Source organism: Fukomys damarensis, unplaced genomic scaffold, assembly GCF_012274545.1.
Source record: "Fukomys damarensis isolate Sample0158 unplaced genomic scaffold, DMR_v1.0_HiC HiC_scaffold_3, whole genome shotgun sequence".
In the NCBI taxonomy this organism is placed as follows: Eukaryota; Metazoa; Chordata; class Mammalia; order Rodentia; family Bathyergidae; genus Fukomys; species Fukomys damarensis.
Window position 1 is genome coordinate 5,515,432 of NW_022900915.1, and position 24,493 is coordinate 5,539,924.

Below are 24,493 nucleotides of genomic sequence, written 5' to 3' on the forward strand. Positions count from 1 at the left end.
ACTCATCGGTTTTTATTTATTTTGGCGATTAGTTCTAGCTTCATAATAAAATCATTATCGAAACTATTAAGCAGTCCCCCCTGCCTTTTTTACAGTAAAAACACTGATTTTAAAGAATAGGACATACTAAGATGAATGAAAACTGTTTCCCTAAAAGCTTACTAAATTGAATGAAAATGATTTTAAAACATTTTTCTTACATTTATGGAGTCATATCATTTAGAATTTAAAAGGATTTAAGTGTTAACTACTCTCTGAATCCCTATTTAGATGAAGCAATCAAAACTCAGATTTTGCTACCAAAGATAATGTACTTCCTTAAAGTAATTGTTTTCATGGCAAAGAGGTTTTTGTTTTGCTTTTCAATGGCATTATTAAAGGCTATTTATAATCAGTATAGTATGCTGAATTGACATTTAGAAAGATTTTTGAATTTTATTTATCATTAATGATACATAAATCTCTGAAATTAATTTTGAAAATGTATATCTATAGTATATATATGATTAGCAGATTTGTTCCTTAAATGTTTCTAGCATGCTTATATACATCATACATATGCTAGCCACAGAAAATTTAGTTTTAAAGAATGATATAACTGATATTCCAATTATTAAAATAATTTGTTGCCACAGATAAATATTTTATATTTTTTGACCTGTAAAATTGCTAGCTCTAATTTATTTAATTCTGTTTACACTATTCTGTAAGCAGTAGGATTAGCCCCTTCTCCCTGATGTTCAGTGCTGTATCTGCAGAGACATTTTATACTCCAGTGGTTATATAAGTAATTCAAAGCAAGAGAACTTTTTCACCCAAGAGATCAAAGGTACAGAATACTGAAATAGGAAGCCCATGGAAGCATAACCATCTTGGGGAGATGAGAATCACAAGACTCTGCTTCTCACCAGCTCGCTGACTCCAGTGGTTTCAGAGATTAAAAACGTGATTTTCAAATGGTATAGGAAGAAACTGAAGAGTAAAGAACTGTGTCTAATTATTATCGTTTTCTTCATCTCTTTGTTTTCTGTTTATTGTCCATTCTTATTAAATGCCTATAATTTTTCTTATATGATCTAACACCTGCTAAAGTGCTTCTGGGAGTAAAATATATATTCTAAGGAATGGCAGTTACCACTAACTGTATATTATATATTATTCCTGATAAGTGCTTATTTCAGTGTAAATTTTAAATGTTATTGTGTAAGTTCTCAATTTTACACAAAAGCAGAACACATTTTCTACCGTATCATCTAACTTTAAGAAACTTAGCAAAGCTTGTTAGTACATGGTACTTCCTCTGTCTGATGGGTTATTTTTAAAGCAAATCTCAGAGTCTTATTATCACATAATCACATTTGAGGAAAAGTTGATTTTTACCTATAGCCTCATTTTTGGCTGTGTTTCACTTATAAAATATTTGGGGAATATTTCTGTTTGGGACTCTTTCAACAGTTCTTATATTTGCTTAAAGATATCTTTACCACATTGGCTATAAAATAGTTTTGCTAATATACCACTTTCCATGGTGATATTCATAAGGTTAAGTATGTGTGAATATTATTAGTCTTTATAAAATATTTGAGGCTGGACATGGTAGCACCCACCTGTAATCCTAGCACTCAGAAGGCTGAGGCAGGAAGATTGCAAGTTCAAGGCCAGCCTGAGCTACATAGTGAGTTCAAGGCCACCCTGAACTACATAGTGAAACCTTGTCTCAAAAAATACAAATAAATAAAATATTTGATTTAATTACTTAAACATTGGAGCCCATGATGCTTTCCAAATTCTGTGCAAGGCAGAGCTATCTTAACTGTAAATACAGCATATGCTGTTATGAGTACTTATCTAATATGTAACTTTAAAAAGAGTAGATATTAGCTATATTATCTTCATTGCGCCTTGTGCTTCAGGTTCTTGTGTTGTTCGAGATGCCACTGGGAACGTTAATGACACCATTGTAACAGAGTTCACAAACTGTACTTCTGCTGCCTGCAAATTAAACTTTGACTTTTCATCTTGTGAAAGCAGTCCTTGTTCCTATGGCCTAATGAACAACTTTCAGGTGAGCATCAATTTTTTTTTTTTTTTTTGGTACTGAGGATCGAACTCGGGTCCTTGCGTTTGCGAGGCAGCTGCCGGAACCACTGAGCTAAACCCCCAGCCCCTGCATCAAATCTGTATGGTAGAAATCTTCCGCACTTCTCTGGGGATTAAATTGCTGTCAAATTAACTGCTCAGAATATAGCATGTATTAGAAGGCAAGACTGTTGTTAGTTTATGCCCCCAAAACTATATTATGAATGGGGGAAAAATACAGCAAGTCTGAGGCTGTTTATTAGCAAAAAGCCCATTAGGGCTCGGCTTTTATATTAAGGTGTGGTTTATAGTACGTGTATGTAGTAGGTAAGTAAACTGATCGAAGAGCAAAGAGACATCTGTGAAGCCTGTGGCGTATAGTCCTGTTTGTGTGGTCTCTCTGGACTCTGTTCTGCTCCACTGAGCTTTTGTCTGTCTTTTCATGGTACGGCACATTCTTGAATGCAGAAGTTACATAAGTCTTCAAGTCAACAAGGTGATTTCTCCTACTTTATACTTTTCCTAAACTGTTTTTACTATTTTACTTTCTTTGCCTTACTTATAAAAGTCTAAAACAATCTTGTTTATCTACAAAGGATCTTTCTGAGATTTTGATTGAAGTTGTATTGAACTTAAATGTCATTTGAAGAAAATAGCAATGCTGAATGTGCCAACCCTCTCCAATTATTTGTACCTTCTTTGATTTCTTTCATCAATTATTGTACATACTTTGTTAGATTTACACCTAAGTATTTTCATTTTTATTGTGAGAAGCTTAAGTCCACGCTAAGTGAAATGAGTTCAGCTAATTACTGCCATTTTCCACAGTGCCTTTATATATAAATGTTCTTTCTTTTTTTTCAAAGCATTGATCAATCTCAAAAGCAGTGTTTCTTAACTAGATATGACCCATATAAAGTCATATTGTATCAAACCAGCAGTCCCTAGCCTTTTTTGGCACCAGAGAGACCAGTTTCTTGAAAGACAACTTTTCCATGGGGATGGAAGTAGAGGTTGAGTTTCATCATCGTCTCCTCCTCCTCCTCCTGTTCTTCCTGTTCTTCCTCTTCCTCCCCCCCATCTTCTTTCATGATGATACATAGTGATTACATTCCCCATCCCGACCTCCAGTCATTAGGCATTAGGTTCTCATAGGAATGCGACCTAGATGCCTCACATTCACAATTCATTGCAGAGTTGCTGCTCCTACAAGAATCAATGCCTCGGATCTGACAGGCACGAGTTAAAGGGGAGAAGCTGTAAATACAAATAAATCTTTGCTCACCTGCCGCTCACCTCCTGCTTTTGCTGTGTCATCTCTTTCCCAGGAGACCACAGACTGTCTGGGAATTAGAGACCTCTGTACGAAATTACTATTTAACAATTTAATTCTGAAAAAATGCTTGAAAAGTTAGTGAACTTGTAAAGTATGTGAACTATGTAAAAATTAGTATTATTTCTCATGTTTTGCAGACTTTCAGTTGTGCTGTTTATTACCTCTATTGAGATATTAGAAATAAAATGAAAGTTTATTCTGCTAAATATATAACTTAGAAAAATTTAACTGAAAAAGGTTAGATAAGAATTTGAGAGCTGTTTGTCAAGTTCTGGGATGGCAGAAAGAATACAGACACATAGACTTGGGATTAAAACAAAATACTGTGGTGAATGAGTGTATGTACTGCTGAGTCTAAGTAAGTAAGTTTTACTTCCCATAATTCTGAATCTGAAAATACTGAAAATTCAGTGTGTAGTGTAGAATGTGTGAATGTTACAAATATTTAAATGAACCTTCTGGTAGCATTATTTATTTTCTGTTGTATAGTTTCAAGCAATTGACTGTACTTTTAGTAGTTACACATATTGGACCCTGTTATGTAATAAAGGGCTTTGTTTTCTAGTCACAAGACTAAGCAAAATAGTAGAGATGAAAGAAAGTATTCATGTGCAACTAGTGAGTCAAGCCAATTCTGACATTGATATTGTGCATAAAAGACACAAGTGCCTGTCTCTGCCCAGTGACTGAGAATGCCAGTCAGATTTCTGCACTGTTGCCTTAAAATACAAAACTGCATTGTCTTTATCAAGTTTAGTATGGACTCACTCAAGCAAAGAGGAGTTTGTTATAAGTAAGCTCCTGTTTTATTTAAGTAAATACGTTTTTTGAGCTGATAGAAATGATAATTGAGAGCCGATAGTAGGGAAAACTAAATTTTGACATGAAAGCTACAGTACTGTAATTATATGAGATTTTGGTGGGGTCAGTTCTGCGATAGTCCAGCAAAGTAGGATGTATTGTATTCTCTGTTCCTCGGTCTTTTGCTTTATCTCTCTCCTGTACTTACCTTTGAGATCATTACAAACAACCATGGAATGTGGTATTATCACAGAAACTTGGTCTCATTTCTAATTGTTGCTTACTTTATCTGTCCTTTACAGTCTCTTTCCTAAAGGTAGAGTGGGCAACACTAGATAATCTAACTTTAATTACTGTGAAAAATAATCATTATGAATAACAGATTGCTCTTAAGAAACTAATAAATTGTTACTAAAGGGCTGAATAGAAAATTATCTTTAGAAGTTTTTTTCTCAGAGTTTCCCAGAAAGGTTGATGCTGATGTTTCTTAGAACATTTGCAATAAGAATTGCCTTTACGTCTACTAGAAGATGGAAAGAAAGACATTTTAAGTAAAGAAAGGTGATATTTTATACATGAAATTAGACTTATGCGTCATGGGCAGGAACTGTGCCCATAGCTAGCTTTCCATCCGTTTATAGTATTAAATTGTAGTCATGTGTCACAGTCGTAAACACTTGATTTTCTTATCCCAAGGCCTCAGTTGTCATGTTCTTAGTCAATGTAAATGAAACAAATTCCATAACTGAACTAAATGAACCTAGGTAATCACTTTCATTGCTGAGAAATTTATAGTGGATAGGTACAGTTGACAGTATTCGAAGCTATGAAATAGCTCCTTCAGCTCAATTTTATATGTTGAAAGATTTCAGAGATACAGAAGGAACATTGCAGTGAATACCTTTGAGGCTTTTTTTTTTTTTTTTGTATCACTGAGTATCAAACCGAGAAACTAGTCCAAGTTGGATGAACTCTGAACTACGTCCTCGGCCTTTTCTGTTTTTTCATGAAAATATACTCAGCAAACTCTAGAATACAGGATCTCTAAAGGAGAAATCACAAAAAAGTAATAATAAAATGAAAATAAAAAGTGTACCTGTAGATTTTAAAAGACCTGAAGAAACATCCACCAAATACAAAGTAATCTTTTTTGGGATCTTGGTTTGAGCAAACTTTTTTAAAAGAGGAAATTTACTTACTAAATATGTGTCCTGTTAAGGACTTACTAGGTTTTTTGTTTTTGTTTGTTTGTTTGGTTGGTTTTTTTTTTGAGACAGGGTCTCACTATGTAGTTGAGACTGACCTGAACTCACTATGTAGCTCAGGCTGGTCTTGAACTCACAGCGATCTTCCTGCCTCAGCCGCCTGAGTGCTGGGATTACAGGCGTGTGCCACCACACCTGACTAGGATTTAGTAGGTTTTAACTGGGACAGCAACTTCGTAGTTGCAGTTGTCAAGTCTTTTGCCTGGTAGGGACATATACTAGAATATTTATGCATTAAATATCTGGGGTTTTTAAAAAAATAATGTGCAGATTGGCCTCAACTTTGTCATTGTTGAAACTTGGTGATTAATAGTTGTAATTTCATTAGGCACTTTTTAAACTCTTGTGTATATTTATAATTACATAAAATAAAAGGATTTTCTTAAGTGCTACTGGCAAATCTACTTCAGAAATTTTTACTGTACTTTCTATTATATTATTATTATCAAATTATTTCGTGTTGTTTTTATTAGAGTAATCAAGTTGTGACTGTATAACTGTTCTTTTTCAAATTGTTTCTAAGATTTTTTTTTCCATGTTTGTCACTTTTATTTAAGGTAATGAGCATGGTGTCAGGATTCGCACCATTAATTTCTGCAGGTATCTTTTCAGCCACTCTTTCTTCAGCATTAGCATCTCTTGTGAGTGCTCCCAAAATATTTCAGGTAAGTATTTTCAAATTATAGGCTTTCATTAGGGGGAAGTAAAGTAGTTAGATTTTCAACTTGGACCTAGTAAACTCTTGTGTATGATATACACATGTGCAAGCATATCATAAGTATTTTTACATTGAGCTACTGTCAAGAGCAAGGGCATGGTGGCACGTGCCTATATAAACCCAGCTACTTTAGAGGCTGAGGCAGGAGGACTGCCAGTTTAAGACCAGCCCAAGCAAATCAACAATACACTATCTCAAAATAAAATTTAAGAAAGGGCCTGGGTATAGCTCAGATCTTATATGCTAAGCACCAAGTTCAGTCCTCAGCACTGATAGAAAGATTCATAGATTGATTGATAGATATCTGTCTGTCTTCAAGTTGTCTTTTTAAAAATGGTAAGGGATTATTAGAAGTAAAATATGTAATGTAATACAGAAGTAATAAAATATCTTAGCAGAATTAACTTGACAGACATGTTTTATTTTACAATACTTGAATTCCTAATGTGTGCCTCAAATTGCTTTAACTGCTAAAAGGTACAGTGATGAATAGGATAAAACCATTCTCCTTTAATGAGCATTAAACAGTTGACACCTATTAGGAAATGTTTTTATTAATAAATCAAACAAAAAATGTTAATTATGTAGCCTACTTAATATTATTTCCATTAAGTTAAGATGTAGAATATATTTCTTAAACCCATTTCAGTAATATTATAAGAAAAGTGATTGGGTTTTATATAATTGTTTTATCTGTATTAAGTGTAGAATTTTTACTTGGATTTCATAGGGTAGACCACACCTATATCATAGTTACCAGTCTTCCAACTTAACTTTTATTATATTTCAACTTGTATGACTGCTGCTCTGATTCTTTTGTCATAAACAGGTGAATTTTAACATGGGTGTGAGGTAAGACAGATAAAATCAGGGTTGAAAGAGGATAAGAATCAAAAACTTGGGTTCCATTCCTGATTAACCCATTATGAATTTGTATGTCTAATTTTGATATAGTTCATTTTAATGTTTGCATTTTTTCTTTAGGCTCTTTGTAAGGACAACATCTACCCAGCTTTCCAGATGTTTGCAAAAGGTTATGGAAAAAATAATGAACCTCTTCGTGGTTATATCTTAACATTCTTAATTGCACTTGGATTCATCTTAATTGGTTAGTTATATAAATGGTATATTAATGTAGATTTTAATGCACTTAAGTAGTAGAGTCTAAACATTAAATTATTCAAAAGTGTTACTTTTCTTGATGTAAGTTGATTTCCTTCTAATCAAAAAAATTAACATACAAAGTAAGTATTGCAAATACTAGCATTCAATAAATAATTGCTAAATTTGTTATGGTTGCTTAGTCCCTTTCAGGGATAAAGGGAATGCCTGTATTTTTGTTCCTAAACCACATGTAATAATGACATAAGGGAAAAAATGCTAGTATCCACCACAAAGCTAATGCTTCCACTTATCTGTTTTTTGCCTTTGATTACATGTGAGCCTGTTGGTCTTCCATTGCTAAAAAAGACATTGAAGTTTTAAGAATTTATCTAACCCTTCAGATTGGTTAATACTGAAAGTCCAGTGATCCCCCATCAGTTACTATAGTACTATATGCAAATATTTAGTGTGGCTAGGTATATATTTGATTCAGCTAATTTTGGAGAACACGTTGGCAACATGAAGTAAGGTTTCCCACGATCCATCAGCTCTCTAGGTGTGCATGCCTTTTAGAGAAACTTGCATATATGCCTGAACTGCCGTATTCAAGGATGGTTCTGATATCATTATAATTCTGCAAAATGGAAGCAAGTTAAATCAGATAAGAATGAAACTACAGAACAATATGCAGCATTAAAGAGTAAACTTGGTTTTCATATAGTAATATGGCTGGATTTTAAATACGATTTTTAAAAAGTTCAGGTGAATAAAAAATAGTGTCACTTTTGAAACTTCCCAAACAATCCAGTGTAATTCAAGATTGTACATGTGTTATATGAGTATACTGTAGATATATAAATTGTGATTGTAAGGAACATACCAAGTTTAGAATTGTGAAGTATTAAGGAGGTTTCAACTGTGTACTTAAAGTTCGATTCCTGAAAAGTATACTATATGATGTATTTATGGCAAAGTGTAAATTCTCAGTCTAGATGGTGGATGTAAGGCTCTTCAGTACTGTATTACCTAAAGTGTGAATATTTCATAACTAAAAAGTGACTCTCATTAATTTGTCACATTTATTTTGCAGCTGAACTGAATGTCATTGCTCCAATCATCTCTAACTTCTTCCTTGCTTCATATGCATTGATCAATTTTTCAGTATTCCATGCGTCACTTGCAAAATCTCCAGGTAATTTTACATTTTTTTTAAGAGTTTGTAAATGTATTAATTTCTTTCATTTTAAAGAAAACAACTTCCACACATTTTTTAAATTGGTGTGTGTGGGATTAGGTCATTAACATGTTCCTGCTGGTTTGAACCCCTGGTGGTTCACACCTGGCTGCCTGCTGGAGCTGTCATACATGTATGGCCCCTTCACGTACATGTTAATGCTCGGTTTGCTTTTGTAAGGAAATCAAATTAAATCTTCAAAGATCTATCATGAAGTTCACTGTTTTCTTAAAGGATTTAATATAGCATTAATTTTAATTCTAACATTGTGAAAGAATTTGATGCTTTTCAGAAACTTTTCTATTGTGTAGCTGATTTGTGCTCTAAGAACATTATTGTGATAGTTAACCATTTAAATTTTTTTTTTCTGAGAATAAAACCTCACCCTTATTAAGCGTATGCTCTATATCTGATCTTCAGCCTCAGCCTCCCAAAACATTTTTAATGCAATGAGTTCTAATCTAATTCCCTAAAGGGGACTCTATCGACTGAAACAATATATGGGGCTTTTTATAAAATGAGGTAGCAGCAAGAATTCAGGGAAAGAGTTGAAAGAGCAGAGGTGGTGTCCATCTGAGGACTGGTCTCAGCAGGAGAGATAAAGCATGGACACTGGGCAAAACATTGTGGTTTCGGCTTTTAATAAAATTTCATTGAAATTGTTTTAGAAGTATTTTGTTATGTAAGACTACATACCAATGAAAAATGTTTAATATTTTGTCTTCAGAATTTTTAAGAGTGCTTATTCCCTGAAAGGGAAGGTATATATATGTGTTACTATAGTCCATGCTTAGATTTTATGGGAACTGGATGAATTTCTAATGATTTTCAGAAATGGTTTTTTTATACTGTTTTATGTGTTTGTTAGGACATGGTCTAATGCTAAAACCAGAAAATAAAGCTATGTTACTACTGACTCAATTTGAAACCTTTCTTCATTTTTATACTCTCTCTAGATTTCAGCATTCATTAGAGTCGTTTGATTTATAGTTTTTTGTGAAGTTTATTCTACAGACCTAATAAGATGCAATAGTACAAAAATTAGATGCCATGTTTAAAGCCATCAAAAATTGTAAAACTCAGTTGTGATTAGTACCAGTCTTTGACTTTACTATTTTACTTGATGCTTAAATTCCTCTCAGTGTGGCAGCCATAAAGCTGTATGTATGTGTGTGTAACACAGATGAGGAATCTGAGTGGCTTTTATCTGTCTGCTTATTACTGTTAGGATGGCGTCCTGCATTCAAATACTACAACATGTGGATATCACTTCTGGGTGCAATTCTTTGTTGCATAGTGATGTTTGTCATTAACTGGTGGGCTGCATTGCTAACATACGTAATTGTCCTTGGGCTGTATATTTATGTTACCTACAAAAAACCAGGTTAGTGATCTTTATTTAGTATTTCAAACTAGAAAATGTATAAAAGTTCTTTATTATTTTTCATATTTAAGAATCATATTTTGTATGTTTGAAAGGTCTATTATGTAAAACCTAAAATGCTTCGTTTACAGATGCATGTTCTTTTCTGTTTTTCAACAACAACAAAAAAATTTAGTTTAATGAAATTACTCTGACTTTAATGGAATTCCATTTTGTTTGTTTGTTTGTTTTTTGGCACGGGGATCGAATTTGGGACCTTGCACTTGTGAAGCAGGCAGTGGAACCATTGAGCTAAATCCCCAGCCCTGGAATTCCATTCTTATCCATAAGTTAAATTTAACTAATCGTGTTTGTTGAAAAATAATAAGTTAATATAATTACCATTCTGTTGGACTCAGTATATTTTTAAATTATTCTTTAAAATAATGCAGATTTATGATATTGTAGAAGCTGTCAGCTTAATAAACATACATATCATTACCTATTTTGGTTTTAGAGAGCTATGGTAGGTAGCATAGAATTCATGAAATTCTAAAAGACATTGTGTCTTTCCCACTAAGTTATTTACTATGTAGCAGGAAATATTGGGCAAACATGTTTTAACTGCAAAATAGTCAGTGATTGTCTGTGTGACCTGTAGATAATAGTGAGATACAGTGTGTGTCCATGCAAGGTGGTGATGCTGAGGTATGTTTGTATTGGTCCAATTTACAAAAGAAAGATCTGACAAAAGATGAGAAAGTTTGGGCCTAATAGGAGTTAATTAGGAAGAGATTATAAGAGTAGTTGCAATTAAAAAGGGAAAATTTTTAATCTATGAAGTAGTGAGCTTTTGGATTAGAAAGGGGTAGCTGTAGAAATGAAATGGACAAAAAACTTAAAAGTCTATAAATTTACATGTATAAAATCATCATTTCAGGTCTCATTTAGTCAATAAGAAATGAAATTTTCATTTTCAAATAACCTAAACAGATAAGTACTATAAATAGCCCTTCTGACTGATCTGATCTGACATTCAGATCTGTGACTGCATAAAATAGTAAGTTTAAGATGTTTTTGTAAGACTTGAGTTATGTACACCTCAGAAGAGCAGTGCTCTTTTCTAAGTTACACTCTTTTTGAACGTGGTCATAGTTGAGGTGATTACAGTTTTAATGTCATGCTATATACTTGTACTATTGAAAGAGTACAGCGCTTTAGCAGTTGACTTAAATATGAAAGCATTGTTTAATTTCCCTGTGAACCTTTAATTGGTTGTCATTAAAAATGATCTTTCATGAATGTTTTCTTCCCACAGATGTGAACTGGGGATCCTCCACACAAGCTCTGACTTACCTGAATGCACTGCAACATTCAATTCGTCTTTCTGGAGTGGAAGACCATGTGAAAAACTTCAGGTAGGTGATAAGGTAGTGTGGAAACATTTTTTTCTGAGCTAGCCTGTCAGTTCTTAAATTACAGTTCAGTAACATTTTCGTATGTAAGTTTATTCTCTGTGGGCATTAATGTTTTTATATATATAATTATGTAAAATTTTTATAAAAGTTTTTGGTTTTTTGAGACTGAGTTACTGTGTAGTCCAGGCTGGCCCCAAACTCATGACAGTCCTTCTGTCTCAGCTTCCAGAGTGCTGGAATTATTGGTATGTGCCACTATGGCCAGTTATAAAGATTTTTAACATACTTTTTTTTTAATTGTACTGTTTTTTGCTTCTTATCTGTAGCTAACTGGAAATCAGTTGCAGTGTTGTTTTTAAAAATGATTGTTTTACAATATGAACATTTAAGCTGTATTTTCTCAATACGTGACTTCAAGTGTATTTTATCTTTATAATAGTCAATATAAAACGGTTCTGTAATACATTTCTAATAATTGACGATATTCAGTTAATAAAGCACTATTGATGTACATATTTCTCTAAACCCAGAAATATTACATACTTATATATACTGTTAGACATATGTCATTATTTATACTTTGTTAAAACTAGGTTTATTAAATAAAATAAAACTAGGCTCATTGCTGGGCATGGTGGTGTACCCTGTAATCACAGCATCCAGGAATCTGAGGCAGGAGGATCACTGAGGATTTCCTTGGTTTTGCTTTTGGGTTTTGGGTGTTTTTTGGTTTTTGGGTTTGGGGTTTTGGGTTTTGGGTTTTTTTGGTGGTGGTGGGGTTGAGACAGGGTCTACTTATGTGGTTCAGACTTCCCTGGAACTCACTGTGTAGCCCAGGCGGCTCTTGAACACACAGCAGTCCTCCTGCCGCAGCCTCCTGAGTGCTGAGATTACAGGTGTGCTCCACCACGCCCAGCACGATCACTGAGGTTTTGAGGCCAGCCTGGGCTACATAGTAAATTCAGGGCTGGCCTGAACTACATAACGAGCTCCTATATAAAAATATATATATATTTCTGTTTTTTTTTTTTAAATCTCAGTTTGACTTTCTAATTGTTACCAGAATTACAGATGAACAAAGTATAAAGAGGGGAAACCACTCAACATGATTTATCCTAAAAATCAGTACTTGCTTCATCTCTCTTAGCCCTGTTTCTTTACACCATCAGCAGTCACTTTCAATTTCAGCAGTTTTTTTGTAGTTTTTTAGTATTTACTTCATAATCAGCATGCTTGTCTTGCTGCATATTTTATTTTTAATTTTACACATTATCAATTGATGTCTTTGATCTGCCTGGGTTGAACATACATACTCACCTACCAATTTTTGTTTTTAGATTAGATTTGATATTTGTGTTTTTATGACTTTATGTTACACAGCTGAGTCAGGTAGTAAATTGATTGCTCTTTCATGGTGGCGCAACTTTTCTGTTTTTCATGAAGCTAAGAATTTTTTTTCTGGATTAACTTTCTATTTACCACTATCTTTGTCTTCATCAGATTTGCCAAAAAGATTCTGTTTTTTGCACCTGTATTTACTGTGACCTTCGATTTATTTTCTCTTTAATTTGGGTCCTTGAATTCAACCTTGTCTGAAGTGAAGTGTTTATTTATAATGGTTGGCAAGTAAGGTGTTCATCAGGGTGCAGGCCTTGTCGGTGGAAGTCTTTGATGGAGATGAATAGGGCTTTGCTCCTTTGAGAAACTGAGTCATTTTGAAGGCTTTTTGATATGACGAGATTTTCCCAGAAATGGGTCTTTCAATCCTCTTCTTGTGCATAAAGTCGTATATATCATTCTGAAAGTCAGGTGGAGAATGGGTTTGGAGGACTCAAGGTTCTGTATGTAAATGTTCTACTAAAAATAACTTACTAGCTGGGTGTGGTGGCACATGCCTGTAATCCTAGCACACAGGAGGCTGACGAAGGAGGATCACATTAGAGTTAGGCCAGCCTGGACGACATACTAATAAAAACCCTGTCAAAAAAACTAAACAAACATCACTTCCTGCCATTATCTGTTTTCTGCTGTTTTTCCAGACTAGACCTTATTTAGCATATTAAGCCAAACGGGATTGGAAAATAATAGGTACAGTGGCCTATCACGGTGATAGAAATGATTTGAGTCAATGTAGTTACTTTTTATGCAGACTTTAAGCCAGTCGTCTTGATTTTAGTTTCTGTCCCATTGTTCCTGCTGCTTCTGGAGATATCTGGTGCTACCAACTCCTAAGCATTTTGATGAATTTTTCATGTGAAATCAGAATGCTTCATTTGGTTCCCCCAACCATTTTGGATTTAGCTATTTCCTGATTTGGCAGATCCTTCAGTGTTTCCCTTTGCTATCTAACTTTTCAATATTTCAATGTTATTTTCTTTTTTATGCTTCATATTTTTGTAGATTTTGTGCTTTAATAAAAACTCATTATACCATGAAGATTTTCAAGGAAGGAATTAAATTTAAGTCAAATTCAATTAAATAAAATCAGACAGAAGTTTACGCATAGCAATTGTTACTCAGTCATCCCTAATATATTTTGTTCTCTACCTTTGTTGGTATGATAAAACTGTACCAAATTATGTCTTTGTAGGGAGTTTACTGTTTAACACAGATAGGGACAAGTTAACTTCCCACAGTAATGGGTCAGTATTTTGGGTATAGTCTAAATTATCATAAAAGAAAGACTGAAAAAGGCACCAGCTCAAACACGAGACGGATGTCCTGTGATAATCCAGAGGTAAATGGAGGGTTCATGGCAAGTAGACAGATTTGCAGCTTTTGGTCTTTTGAGATTTGTGTTCTTTGTATCCTCTGAATTTGCCATTCTTTAGAAAGAGTTTTTGTCCATGTAGTCAGAGTTATCACAGTACCATTTTCTAACCTTTAGGGAAGCAGCTTCCTTTATAAAGCACGTGACCTGGAATGGGAACATCTTATGGGTTGTAAGTTACAGGACCGTGATTAGTCCCTAGGGAAGCTAAGAAACGCAGTGTGTAGCCTGGGAGCCATGCAACCTGCTAAGGCTCAGAAAGGAGACAGTTGGTCATGGGCAGGGAGGGGTGGGACAGAGAGGACTGATGGCATGCAGTGCAAGTAATTAGAGCGACTTCACCTACGATTAGGAGGAATTAGCCTGGTGTGTATGACGGCATGGCCATGTCCTCAGGAAATTTTGCAAGCTGTGTGGAAAAAAAGTGGGTATTTATTACCTTAGGAGATGAAAAGTTAATTAGCATGGCAATTTCTTTGAATAATTCTACTGGAATCTTGGTGTATAATTTTACCAATTGTTTTAGAGGAACTAGTTGTCATAGTTATTCCAAAAAAGTTTGTTTTTGCATTTCTCATAATACCAAAGAGACCTGGGTAAACTCATGTCCTGTGATGGCCCACGACATCCTTAGAATAATTTCAGAAGGTTAGTGTAGTTCTGTAATCATATAGAAATAGCTTAAATGTCACATCCTTGTTTACAAAAACAAACTCATTCTAATTTTATTTTTCTGATCTTGAATTAGGCCACAGTGTCTTGTTATGACAGGTTCTCCAAACTCACGCCCAGCTTTACTTCATCTCGTTCATGATTTCACAAAAAACGTTGGTTTGATGATCTGTGGCCATGTGCATATGGTAAGAACCAGTTGTTTTCTATATTCAAACATGTTAACTCTCTGTGTAACTTGTGATATACATGGCTTTTACATTGAAAGTAATCTGCCAAATAGATTTTTTAAGTAGTTTTCTTTAAAATATTTTTGGCTCTGCACAGTCTCAACTTAGCATTTTAAAAAATGTGTTACTTTTAAATTTTTCATTATTCTCATCAATAAGAAAATAGTGTAAAATCATGGTAAGTTTTCATCTAAAAGGTTTTTGTTTTTGTTTTTGTTTTTTTAGTGTCTTGGATATTGGGAAAATTATTGTGTACTTGTTCTGCAATAGAAATTAAGATATTTGTCAGACTAACTTTTCTCCCAAACTCCATTATTCATCTTATTTTGGTGTCCAAAATATGCATTGTCTGCTCCATATCCCAGCTTGTACCGAGTTGCTCTTCTACTGGTAAAGTGGCAAAGTCACTCTGTGTGTGGATAAGTTGTCAGGAGACCCTGATACACTGACATCCCCTGGACGGTGTGGAGTTTCCCCGTTTGTCTCCACACCGATGAATTCACGTTAGATTTTTGAGCACATGATAAACGGATGAGGTGGTTTCCCTATCAGGAAAGATAAATTGTATTTTCCTTATTTATGTAATGGTATTACTTATATTTTTAGATTTTGCTTAGTGTACTTATATATAACACATATATTGTTTCCCAGGATCAAAACGGAACTTTGAGTTAATAAAACTCATGAAGCAAACAATGTATTACTATATTAATGCTCACTTTGTTTTTCAGAGTTATTCTTAAGATACTGAGAACTAGTAACTCAGACACTTTAGCCAAACAAAAACAGTGTGAGTTTATTTTGTTCTTTGTAATCACCTCCATTTTTAATGATTTCTAACATTTCCCATTAATTTAGGATTGAAATGTTTTGTATAAGTCTGTTTCTCTTCTTCCTCCCTTTTTCTGGCATCTACTGTGCCTTAACTATACACCATCAGTACTACCTTTTTGGTAATTTAAAATATTAGGTAGAATTAAATTAAAAGGTATTATTAGACTTCTCCCATCCCAACATTTAGTCACCTTGTTTCAAACCAGCATAATAGAGTGGCTTTGATAAATGTGAAGTAGGTTATCTTGCAACTGAAGATATCATTAATATCTTTATTTAAAGGGCCCTAGAAGACAAGCAATGAAAGAAATGTCCATGGATCAGGCCAGATATCAGCGCTGGCTTATTAAGAACAAAATGAAGGCATTTTATGCTCCTGTCCATGCGGATGACTTGAGAGAAGGTGCACAGTACTTGATGCAGGTAAATGTGTCAGCCTTTCAGAAACCTGTGTTCTAGAGATCTGTGTAACTTCTAGAAACTTTCTTCACTCTAGATTTTATTTTTCACTTTTAATACAAAAGGTAAATATTTTTAAATACCTTTAAGTAGACTAGACTAAGATTATATAGTTTTGAATTTAAAAGACTATAGAAATTTTATGTTGTGGACTGACAGCAAAGAGCTTATTTAAAAATTAACTTAGGCTATTAGTCACTTTGTATGAATACCTTTCTGCTGCACCCCACTTTTTTTTTTTTTTTTTTTTTTTTAGTCTTTTTAGCTGGATGTTGAACACATTTTTGAAATTCTTATTACTTAATAAATGTATTGAGGCTGTAGGTTTTTCCTTGATCTCACTCTTGCTATACCCCAGAAACTTTCTTTTTTCCTTTTTTTTTTTTTTTTTTTTTTTTTTTTTTTTTTTTGGACCAGGGATTGAATTTGGGCCTTGCACTTGTAAGGCTGGTAGCAAAACCACTAAGCCAAATCCCCAGCTACTCTTTTTCATACCGGGAATCAAACTTGGGACCTTGTGCAGCACCACTGAGCTAAATCTCTGGCCTGTTTTTTGTAAGAATGTTAAGTAATACTAGTCTTTAATTTTTAAAAAAATTATGGTCCCTCGTAGTTCTTACTATTTTTTTGCTAGTACTAAACTTAGATTTCTGTTTCAGTTTTGTGTGTGGTATGCTAGCCAGAATAAGAGAATTTGGAATTGGTCCCGTGTTTCCATGATAGCACTGCCACTTCCTTGTGATAGATTTTGTACTGAGCAAGTCACTTAACTTCTCTGAGCTTCAGTCTCCTCCATCCTAAAGGTGTAAGGATAGAGCTTGTTTCAATAGTATTTGCTAACTTATTTTTACAGAAATCCCTTGCTTTAAAAAACCGAAAAACACCTTAACCGTAAGGCATCTGTATTAATTTTGTGATTGTGAAGCTGCTTTGTTAAAGTAGAGGTGGGAGGCGCTGAGTATTGTCTCCTGAACCCTTTCTGTTGTGAGGAGAGTAGTTGCTAAGTAATTAAGACACTATGATAAGAATGCTAGGTAATTAAGACACTGTGAAGCAGTGATAGACAATTAGATAAATGCACAGAACAGCATGGAAACACCTGTTCATACAGGAACTGTAACATGATGACAGAGGTAGCATTGGAAGGATGAGCTGGAATAATTGATTTATGCACGTGGAAAAACAATAAAAATAGACCCTTAAAACGATTACACAAAAGTATTTCCAGATGGGTTAAAAGAACAAAATATAAAGCACAAGTTTTAAAAGTTTTGAGGGAAGTATACAAAATAATTTTTGACCTAGAGAAGAATTTTTTTAAATGAAACACAGTATTGCATTATGAAGAATAGACCAATTTTTTAAAAAGTTTAAAATTTGAGCTTCTAATGGAAATGAAAAAGGAAGCCAAAGACTGAAAATAATAATTCTAACATGTGATTGGCGAGAGAATGTTTTACACACACACACACACACACACATACACACACACACACACACACACACACACACACACACACACACACACACACACACACACACACACACACACACACACACACACACACACTGTGCCGATAAATCTGGCACATGCAACCACTTGTCAGGTGCCCCAGAGATTGACTTTATTCTAGTGGTAGAGCTGCCTGAGGAGCTGCCTGCAAAGACCTTACTATTAGGTACCAGTTGCCTCTATAGAACTAATTGAAATTACAGCGTAAGCTGTCACTTGAATGTTTTTCATTTCTCTTTTGCAAACCTATTACATAAAATGACTAATGCCTGTATATCTTTTTGTTGCTTACAGTCCTTAGCAGAAAATGTTTGTGAACATTAATTTATTTCTACAGTGTCATACCTTTTAGTTCTAGATGTGTTGTTTTTAGATGATTCTGTTTTTATATGTTGATTGTAAATAATATGTAATAAGTATTACATGTGCAATTTATAAGTAAATATACATGTATTAGATACTGAAGAATTTTCTCCGATAAGGATTTGTCATGTTTAAAAGCTATTTGAAGGATTTTTATGTCATAAAATGATTTTGTTGAAAAATATATGTTTGAAGTTGTATTTGTCATATATTTAGGCAGCTGGTCTTGGTCGTATGAAACCAAACACACTTGTCCTTGGATTTAAGAAAGACTGGTTGCAAGCAGATATGAGGGATGTGGATATGTATATAAACTTATTTCAGTAAGTATCTCTTTGATTCAGTAATTTGGTGGGTTCACAAAGTGTTACCTGAAAATTTCTGCTTTGTCTGGAATGCTGATTCTGATAGCGTAAAAATAGAAAGGAATCGTACAAGGTTTTAAGTTAGTGGTCTATTAAAATATCCTACCTGTGCCCATGGAGGTATGTGCACACACAGATACATATATATATATATGTGTGCTTGTATGTGAACATACAAATGAGAGTGTGTGTGTTCACCCTGGCATCCCATTTAAATTAATAAGCTGTGTGTTACCGTATAGCTATTGCTGAGCACAGTTTCCAGATATTGTCACATGCACCTTCCAAGCTAAGTCATCATTACATATTGTGCCTAGGAAGGGTATTTCTGCACTGATCTCAACACTTCAGAGGTTTAGTTTTGTTTCCTTCTCATGCTTATTTTCTACTTAGTCGCTTGGGTCATTCATTAAGTTATTTGCATTTCAATTTACATGTTTGCTTTTCCTATCCCCTTGAAGTGCTACATTCTGGATTTTCTACTCTCTTTGCAGTGAGAGTTTTACATCACATTTCTTATGGGTTATGTAACGAATGGGTTCTTTTTATTTCATCACTGCCTTTGTAGTTTTACTCTAGGTTCATGGATTTTTTTATTTATCTCTTTAATCTGCCTCCTGTAGTTTTTAGAACTGAGTTAATTGTTTTTCTTTTTGCTGGATTTATTCTTACATTTTAAAAGTACCTCCTTTTCCTAGGAAGAACGCGATAAATCTATTCATCTCAATTACACTGAAGATAAACATTCCCCTCAGTATGACATACATGATTGAAGAATTGTCTTTTCCTTGTCATAACCACTGATGAAGTAAAACAGCTTTGTCCTTCTTTTAAAGTATTTCTTCATATATAAACAATTGTTGCCCTTTTTAAAAAAATGTGTATTTAACAAGCCAGCTCTAAGATCAAGTTTGTTTTCTCTCTGAATTTTGATCTGAGTACCTTTAACTCACTGGAGTTGTCTGTCACAGAAACTGCTGTACAGCTATAATATTATTGTTTGCTTGCCTCACAAATGATAGCTTTTTTTATAGGTGCTTTTGGAAAGTCTAAGGGAATAACCAAATCTCATATTCTACTTTTTGAAAAGACTCTTTGTTTTGATTACTAATACACAGTATACGACAAATAACTAATTGTTAATTGTAGTAAGATTTAAACTCTGCTGATTTTGTCGTGTTGTTATTGTTCTTTGGGTTTGCGCTTATTTTTTATAAGCCAAATCACATGGTAGCTTTCTAATTGTATACTGTGTACTTTCTGTAAATGTGGACTACAGAAAGAAAAACAGTGGAAACAGATAAAATCAGTTAATCTAAGAGCTGTAAAGCCACAGCCATGGGGTTGCTTTTTCTCTCAAAGCTCAAGAACAGTGATAGTAACTGTAAAAAGTGAAATTTTTGCAAATGATTCTTTCTTAACACCTGCACATTGTTAGTTTTTCCTTGCTTGTAATGAGAACACTCATATGGGGTCTCTGTTAATTCTCTGGGCATTAAAATAAATGCTCTGAAAGTTAAGTATTGCATATCGGAGAGCAATTAAAAGGATAGGTAAAATAATAACGCTCTTTGATTTTTAGAGCCGTGGAAATTAATGGCAGTTTTAAAGCCGTGACACCACTCGTTCTTTGATCTTGTGACACTTCCCCCAGTGTTTTAGTTGTGATTCCACATAATTTGTATGATTGCCATTCGATATATATTTTGTTTTTATTAATAGTATGTGAGGTTTGTAACCACAATCTGTTTATATAGCTTTTATAGCACAAGAGTTTAACTGTTTTGATCTAAAGCAATCTTTGGAATCGTTTTTTTAAATGCTTATAGCTATTGTTTCCCAGGTATTAATTAGATCTTTCAAGATACAGCTGAGAGACTTTAGCATGTCAATTAAATTTTTTCCACTGACTTTCTTTTGACCTTAATGCACAACAGGTATGAGGTCTAATTGTCTCTCCATAATTTAAATAATAAAAGATCTCCTATGGCCTATTATTACTGTAAATACATCCTTCTGTTTTCTCAGTAGGGGAAATAATTTGGCCATTTTGTTAGATTTCAAATTTTTGTTACATATAGATACATGTTATTATTTTTCAGTATGCCTACACGTGACTTACTTACGTAATTAAAAATAAAAATAAAAGATAAAATTCTGATTTGTTGAAGTGTGTCAAGGTTTTAATGTCTATAAAATCTTTGGAGTACTTTTTAAACCCACATTACAAAAAGTTTTAAAAATACCCTCTTTTCAGAAATCCCTTCATGCTCTGCAACTTCCTGTCATCTTCAATGGAATCCAGTTTTCTTTTTCTTCATATAAGTAGTAGGGTCACTGTAAGTTGTTTTTACATTTCACTTCCTAGGATAAAAATGCCGTCACTGCCTTAAACAGCTTCTGTAGGTAGAATGTCAGTGCCTCCAAGGTTTGCTTCACAGTGGGGATACACCCTGAGAAAGTGTCATTATGCGATTTCATTGTGTGAGCAGTCAGATCACGTGCTTACACAAACCTGCGTGGAATAGCCTACACACCCAGGGCTTATGACATAAATACATGGCCATCTGTGTAGTTTGTTAGGGACGAAAACACACCTGGTGACACATGACCATACTGTGACAGTTCACACTTACATACTTTTCAGGGGGATTATAGAAGAAAAGAGAGGTGTGGATTTTAAACCCAGCATTGTTCTTATCTCAGCAGCTTTTAAAACACTAAAGAAAGCAAACATTTAAAGCTGAAAGTAATTTTAGAGCTTATGATTGCTTTTATTTTAGAGAACATATTGACACCCCTGTCCCCTTCCTTACAGTGATGCCTTTGACATACAGTATGGAGTAGTGGTTATCCGCTTAAAAGAAGGTCTGGATATATCGCATCTTCAAGGACAAGGTAAATTTGTTCAAAATAAGTTTTTATTTTTAAAATACAAGTACTTTGTTAGAAATTGTGTATAATTCTCACAAATTTTTCTTTAACTTTTATTATTCTGTCTATTTGTGTCACAGACTCACTGTATAGCATTTTAAGGTCATAGCTGTTTGAAATCCACCAAACTTTGTGTTTTCTCTTTGTGTCAGCCTGGATAATGATTAGTGATTAGTTATGGGGAGAATGAACTTTAATTCAGATTAAAAGCTTAAGAGAGGCAGATGTTAGTTCAGATTGTAAATTGGTTGAATTTGTAAAAACGTAAGTAGAGCAGTAGTATGTAGAAAAATTTTAACTACTAGAACTGGGTCATTTTCATTTTTACAAAAGTAATGTTTTACAGGCACAGTAATACTAAGAAAAGAGTAAACTTTGTCATAGTATCTCCTGTGTCTTCAAGAAGACCCATTAAAAAAAAACAATTTATCACTTGAAAATATTTAGAGATTCATAGGAAGTTGTTGAAAATAGTGCAACAAGGTCCTGTGTACTTTTTAATCCAGTATTCCCTATCCCCAGGGTAAATCTTGCACATCTGTAAAACTGTATCAAAGCTAGAAAATTCACATTGCAATAGCCCATGGATTTTATTCTGGTTTTGTCAGTTTTACATATGTGTGTGTATATAGTTTTGTGTCATTTTTCATATGATTTGTGTAATCACCACCACTATCAAGATGCAAACTGTTCAGACCAGGGAGTTACCTCAGTGGTTCTGCTGCTTGTCTCGCAAGTGGAGTCCAGAGTTCGATCCCCAGTACCAAAAAATAAAAAAACCAAAAGATACAAACTGTTCCATCACTGCAAAGATTCCCCCATGGTCTCTATAGCCGGCATCAGATTCTTTCCCTGTCCATCATCATAATGTGTAAGTTTGTAATATCAGGAATATCATGTAGCTGGGCATGGTGGCACATGCCTGTAGCTAGAGCACTTGGGAACAGGGAATTTCAGGGCACAGCATGTTTATACGGAGGAGGCTGCTGGTATTTGAATGCAAAACAAGAAAGATTTATATGAAATTTTTATGATAACATTGAAAAAAAAGTTTATCTTTAAATTTGCCTAAGGAGTAAAAATAACCAAAGCCATAAATCAGTCCCAATATGTAATCATCACCTAAATGGCCTTTTCCTCTGTCCCCGGCCCTGTGGTAGGTCAGGCCTGAGGTGCTCTTAGCTCACTGCTGGCAGGTGGTCCAAGTCTGTCGTTTCTCTGTTCACACAAATAAACGATAAGTATCATGAGCAGATGGTCAGTTTCACACTATATTTGTCTTCATAGCAAATGTTTTATAGAAGTAAAATAATCACAGTTGCCCCCTAAAGGAATGCAACCACTTAAAAATGAAATGGTAATTTAACCATGTGCTCTTTAGGAAGACACTGTCTCGGGTTGTCCTACTCTTACGTGCCTGTGAACATCAGTCACGTTCATTTTTTTGTACTTGTAATTAATTTTGAGAGTAGGGTTTGTTTCACATTCTTTATGTCATTCTTTTGTTTTATGTGAATCTCTCTCATGACTTACACTTACTCCCTAACACCTAATTCAGATACCTCAACCTCTTAGTTGTGGAGGACATGTTTAAGTGAACAGTCATTTTAAACAGATTATCACAATTGCTTACATTAAAAATCATGTATCACTCAGCTTTTAAACGTCAGTTATTAAATCATGATAGCTTTGGGATAAAATTATTTCAGAGACTATTTTAAATATTTTCATGTCTACAGAAGAACTGTTATCATCACAAGAGAAATCTCCTGGCACCAAGGATGTGGTATTAAGTGTGGAATACAGTAAAAAATCGGACTTAGATACTTCCAAACCATCTGATGAAAAATCTGTTAAGCATAAAGGTAATTTTCATTCAAATAAGTAATTATATTAATGGCAGTATTTTGATTTGTGGGAGATCCTTTTTATTACATAATACACATATAAAGTAGCCTCTTCTCAAACTTGACTCTGCGCATTTCTAGTTCATCAGGTAAAATTTGATTCTCAACAATGACTACCAAAGGACTGTTTTAAGATACAAGTGGGTCATAGAAATCATGCCAATTAATTACTAACATGGTCTTGTGTTTTTACATTTACTTTAAAGACAGATTAAATCCAAACTTTGAAAGAATATGATAATTTTAGAATAGCAAATCTCATAATACTTGCAGAAAATTTCATTCACAAACCTGTATGTCATGTTAATGAGAAAGGAAGAGATGACTCCCAAATCTTACTCTCCCTCCCTCACTCTCCTACCTCTGTAAGACCAGTATCTCCATCTGTCCTGTTCCCAGGTGACATGCAGTGAGAAAAATCTGCACTGTAAATCATCAAACCATAGCATAATTTTTATTTCTATACAATTATTACAATTCTTTTTCTGAAATTGACAAGCTCAGACAAATCGCATCTGTGCTATGTATCTCTTGTACATTATTTGGAAGCATTGAAGTTACTTTTTGTTTCTCTCCCTCTTACAAAGCTTGTTGCTTAGTGGAGTCGTTAGCTGAAAGTGTAGTTGACACCATTTTTCCCTTCATTTTTTTGCTGGCTTGATTATAATTCTTTTCTGTTTTGCCTCAAACTCCATAAATTGATTCTGGAAACAACACTTTCCTGTATGTATTTTAGTTTATGGCGTACATTCTTTCTTTTTCTCCTGCTGTTCTTTTTTTTTTCTTCTTCTTTTGTTCATTTATTTTCCTTATGATCTTTCTCTGTAGAGTCTGTTAGGAATTAATGCATGAAGACAAGTTGGAAAAATTAATGTTTATCAGGCACTTACTCTGTGCTCCCGTATGTTAATAGGATTATCCATGCATTAGCTCATTGATGTGTGCCATGATTTGAAATTATTACTTTTGTAGAATAGGATACTAGGTCAGTACATTTATTTGCTCATCTTTCTGTTGTAAAAATCTACATGCCTTTAATTATTTTTAAATATCAAAATTTCCTTGACTTTTCTAATCTCATGTAATGAATACAGAATGTCCATATAATTATAATTTTTTAATTCTCCA

At 34.1% G+C, this 24,493-nt stretch overlaps 1 protein-coding gene across 1 annotated transcript in view; it reads left to right on the forward strand.

The window, feature by feature from the left end:
• Positions 1 to 24,493, forward strand: part of Slc12a2 (solute carrier family 12 member 2) — a 216,102-nt gene that overhangs the window by 181,730 nt on the left and 9,879 nt on the right. Inside the window, exons 12-22 of the mRNA XM_010627283.2 lie at positions 1,914 to 2,065; positions 6,039 to 6,146; positions 7,184 to 7,307; positions 8,394 to 8,495; positions 9,766 to 9,921; positions 11,219 to 11,318; positions 14,837 to 14,948; positions 16,107 to 16,247; positions 18,376 to 18,482; positions 21,343 to 21,422; positions 23,198 to 23,323. Coding sequence (XP_010625585.2) covers positions 1,914 to 2,065; positions 6,039 to 6,146; positions 7,184 to 7,307; positions 8,394 to 8,495; positions 9,766 to 9,921; positions 11,219 to 11,318; positions 14,837 to 14,948; positions 16,107 to 16,247; positions 18,376 to 18,482; positions 21,343 to 21,422; positions 23,198 to 23,323 — 1,308 coding nt within the window. The remainder of the gene's footprint in view (positions 1 to 1,913; positions 2,066 to 6,038; positions 6,147 to 7,183; positions 7,308 to 8,393; positions 8,496 to 9,765; positions 9,922 to 11,218; positions 11,319 to 14,836; positions 14,949 to 16,106; positions 16,248 to 18,375; positions 18,483 to 21,342; positions 21,423 to 23,197; positions 23,324 to 24,493) is intronic.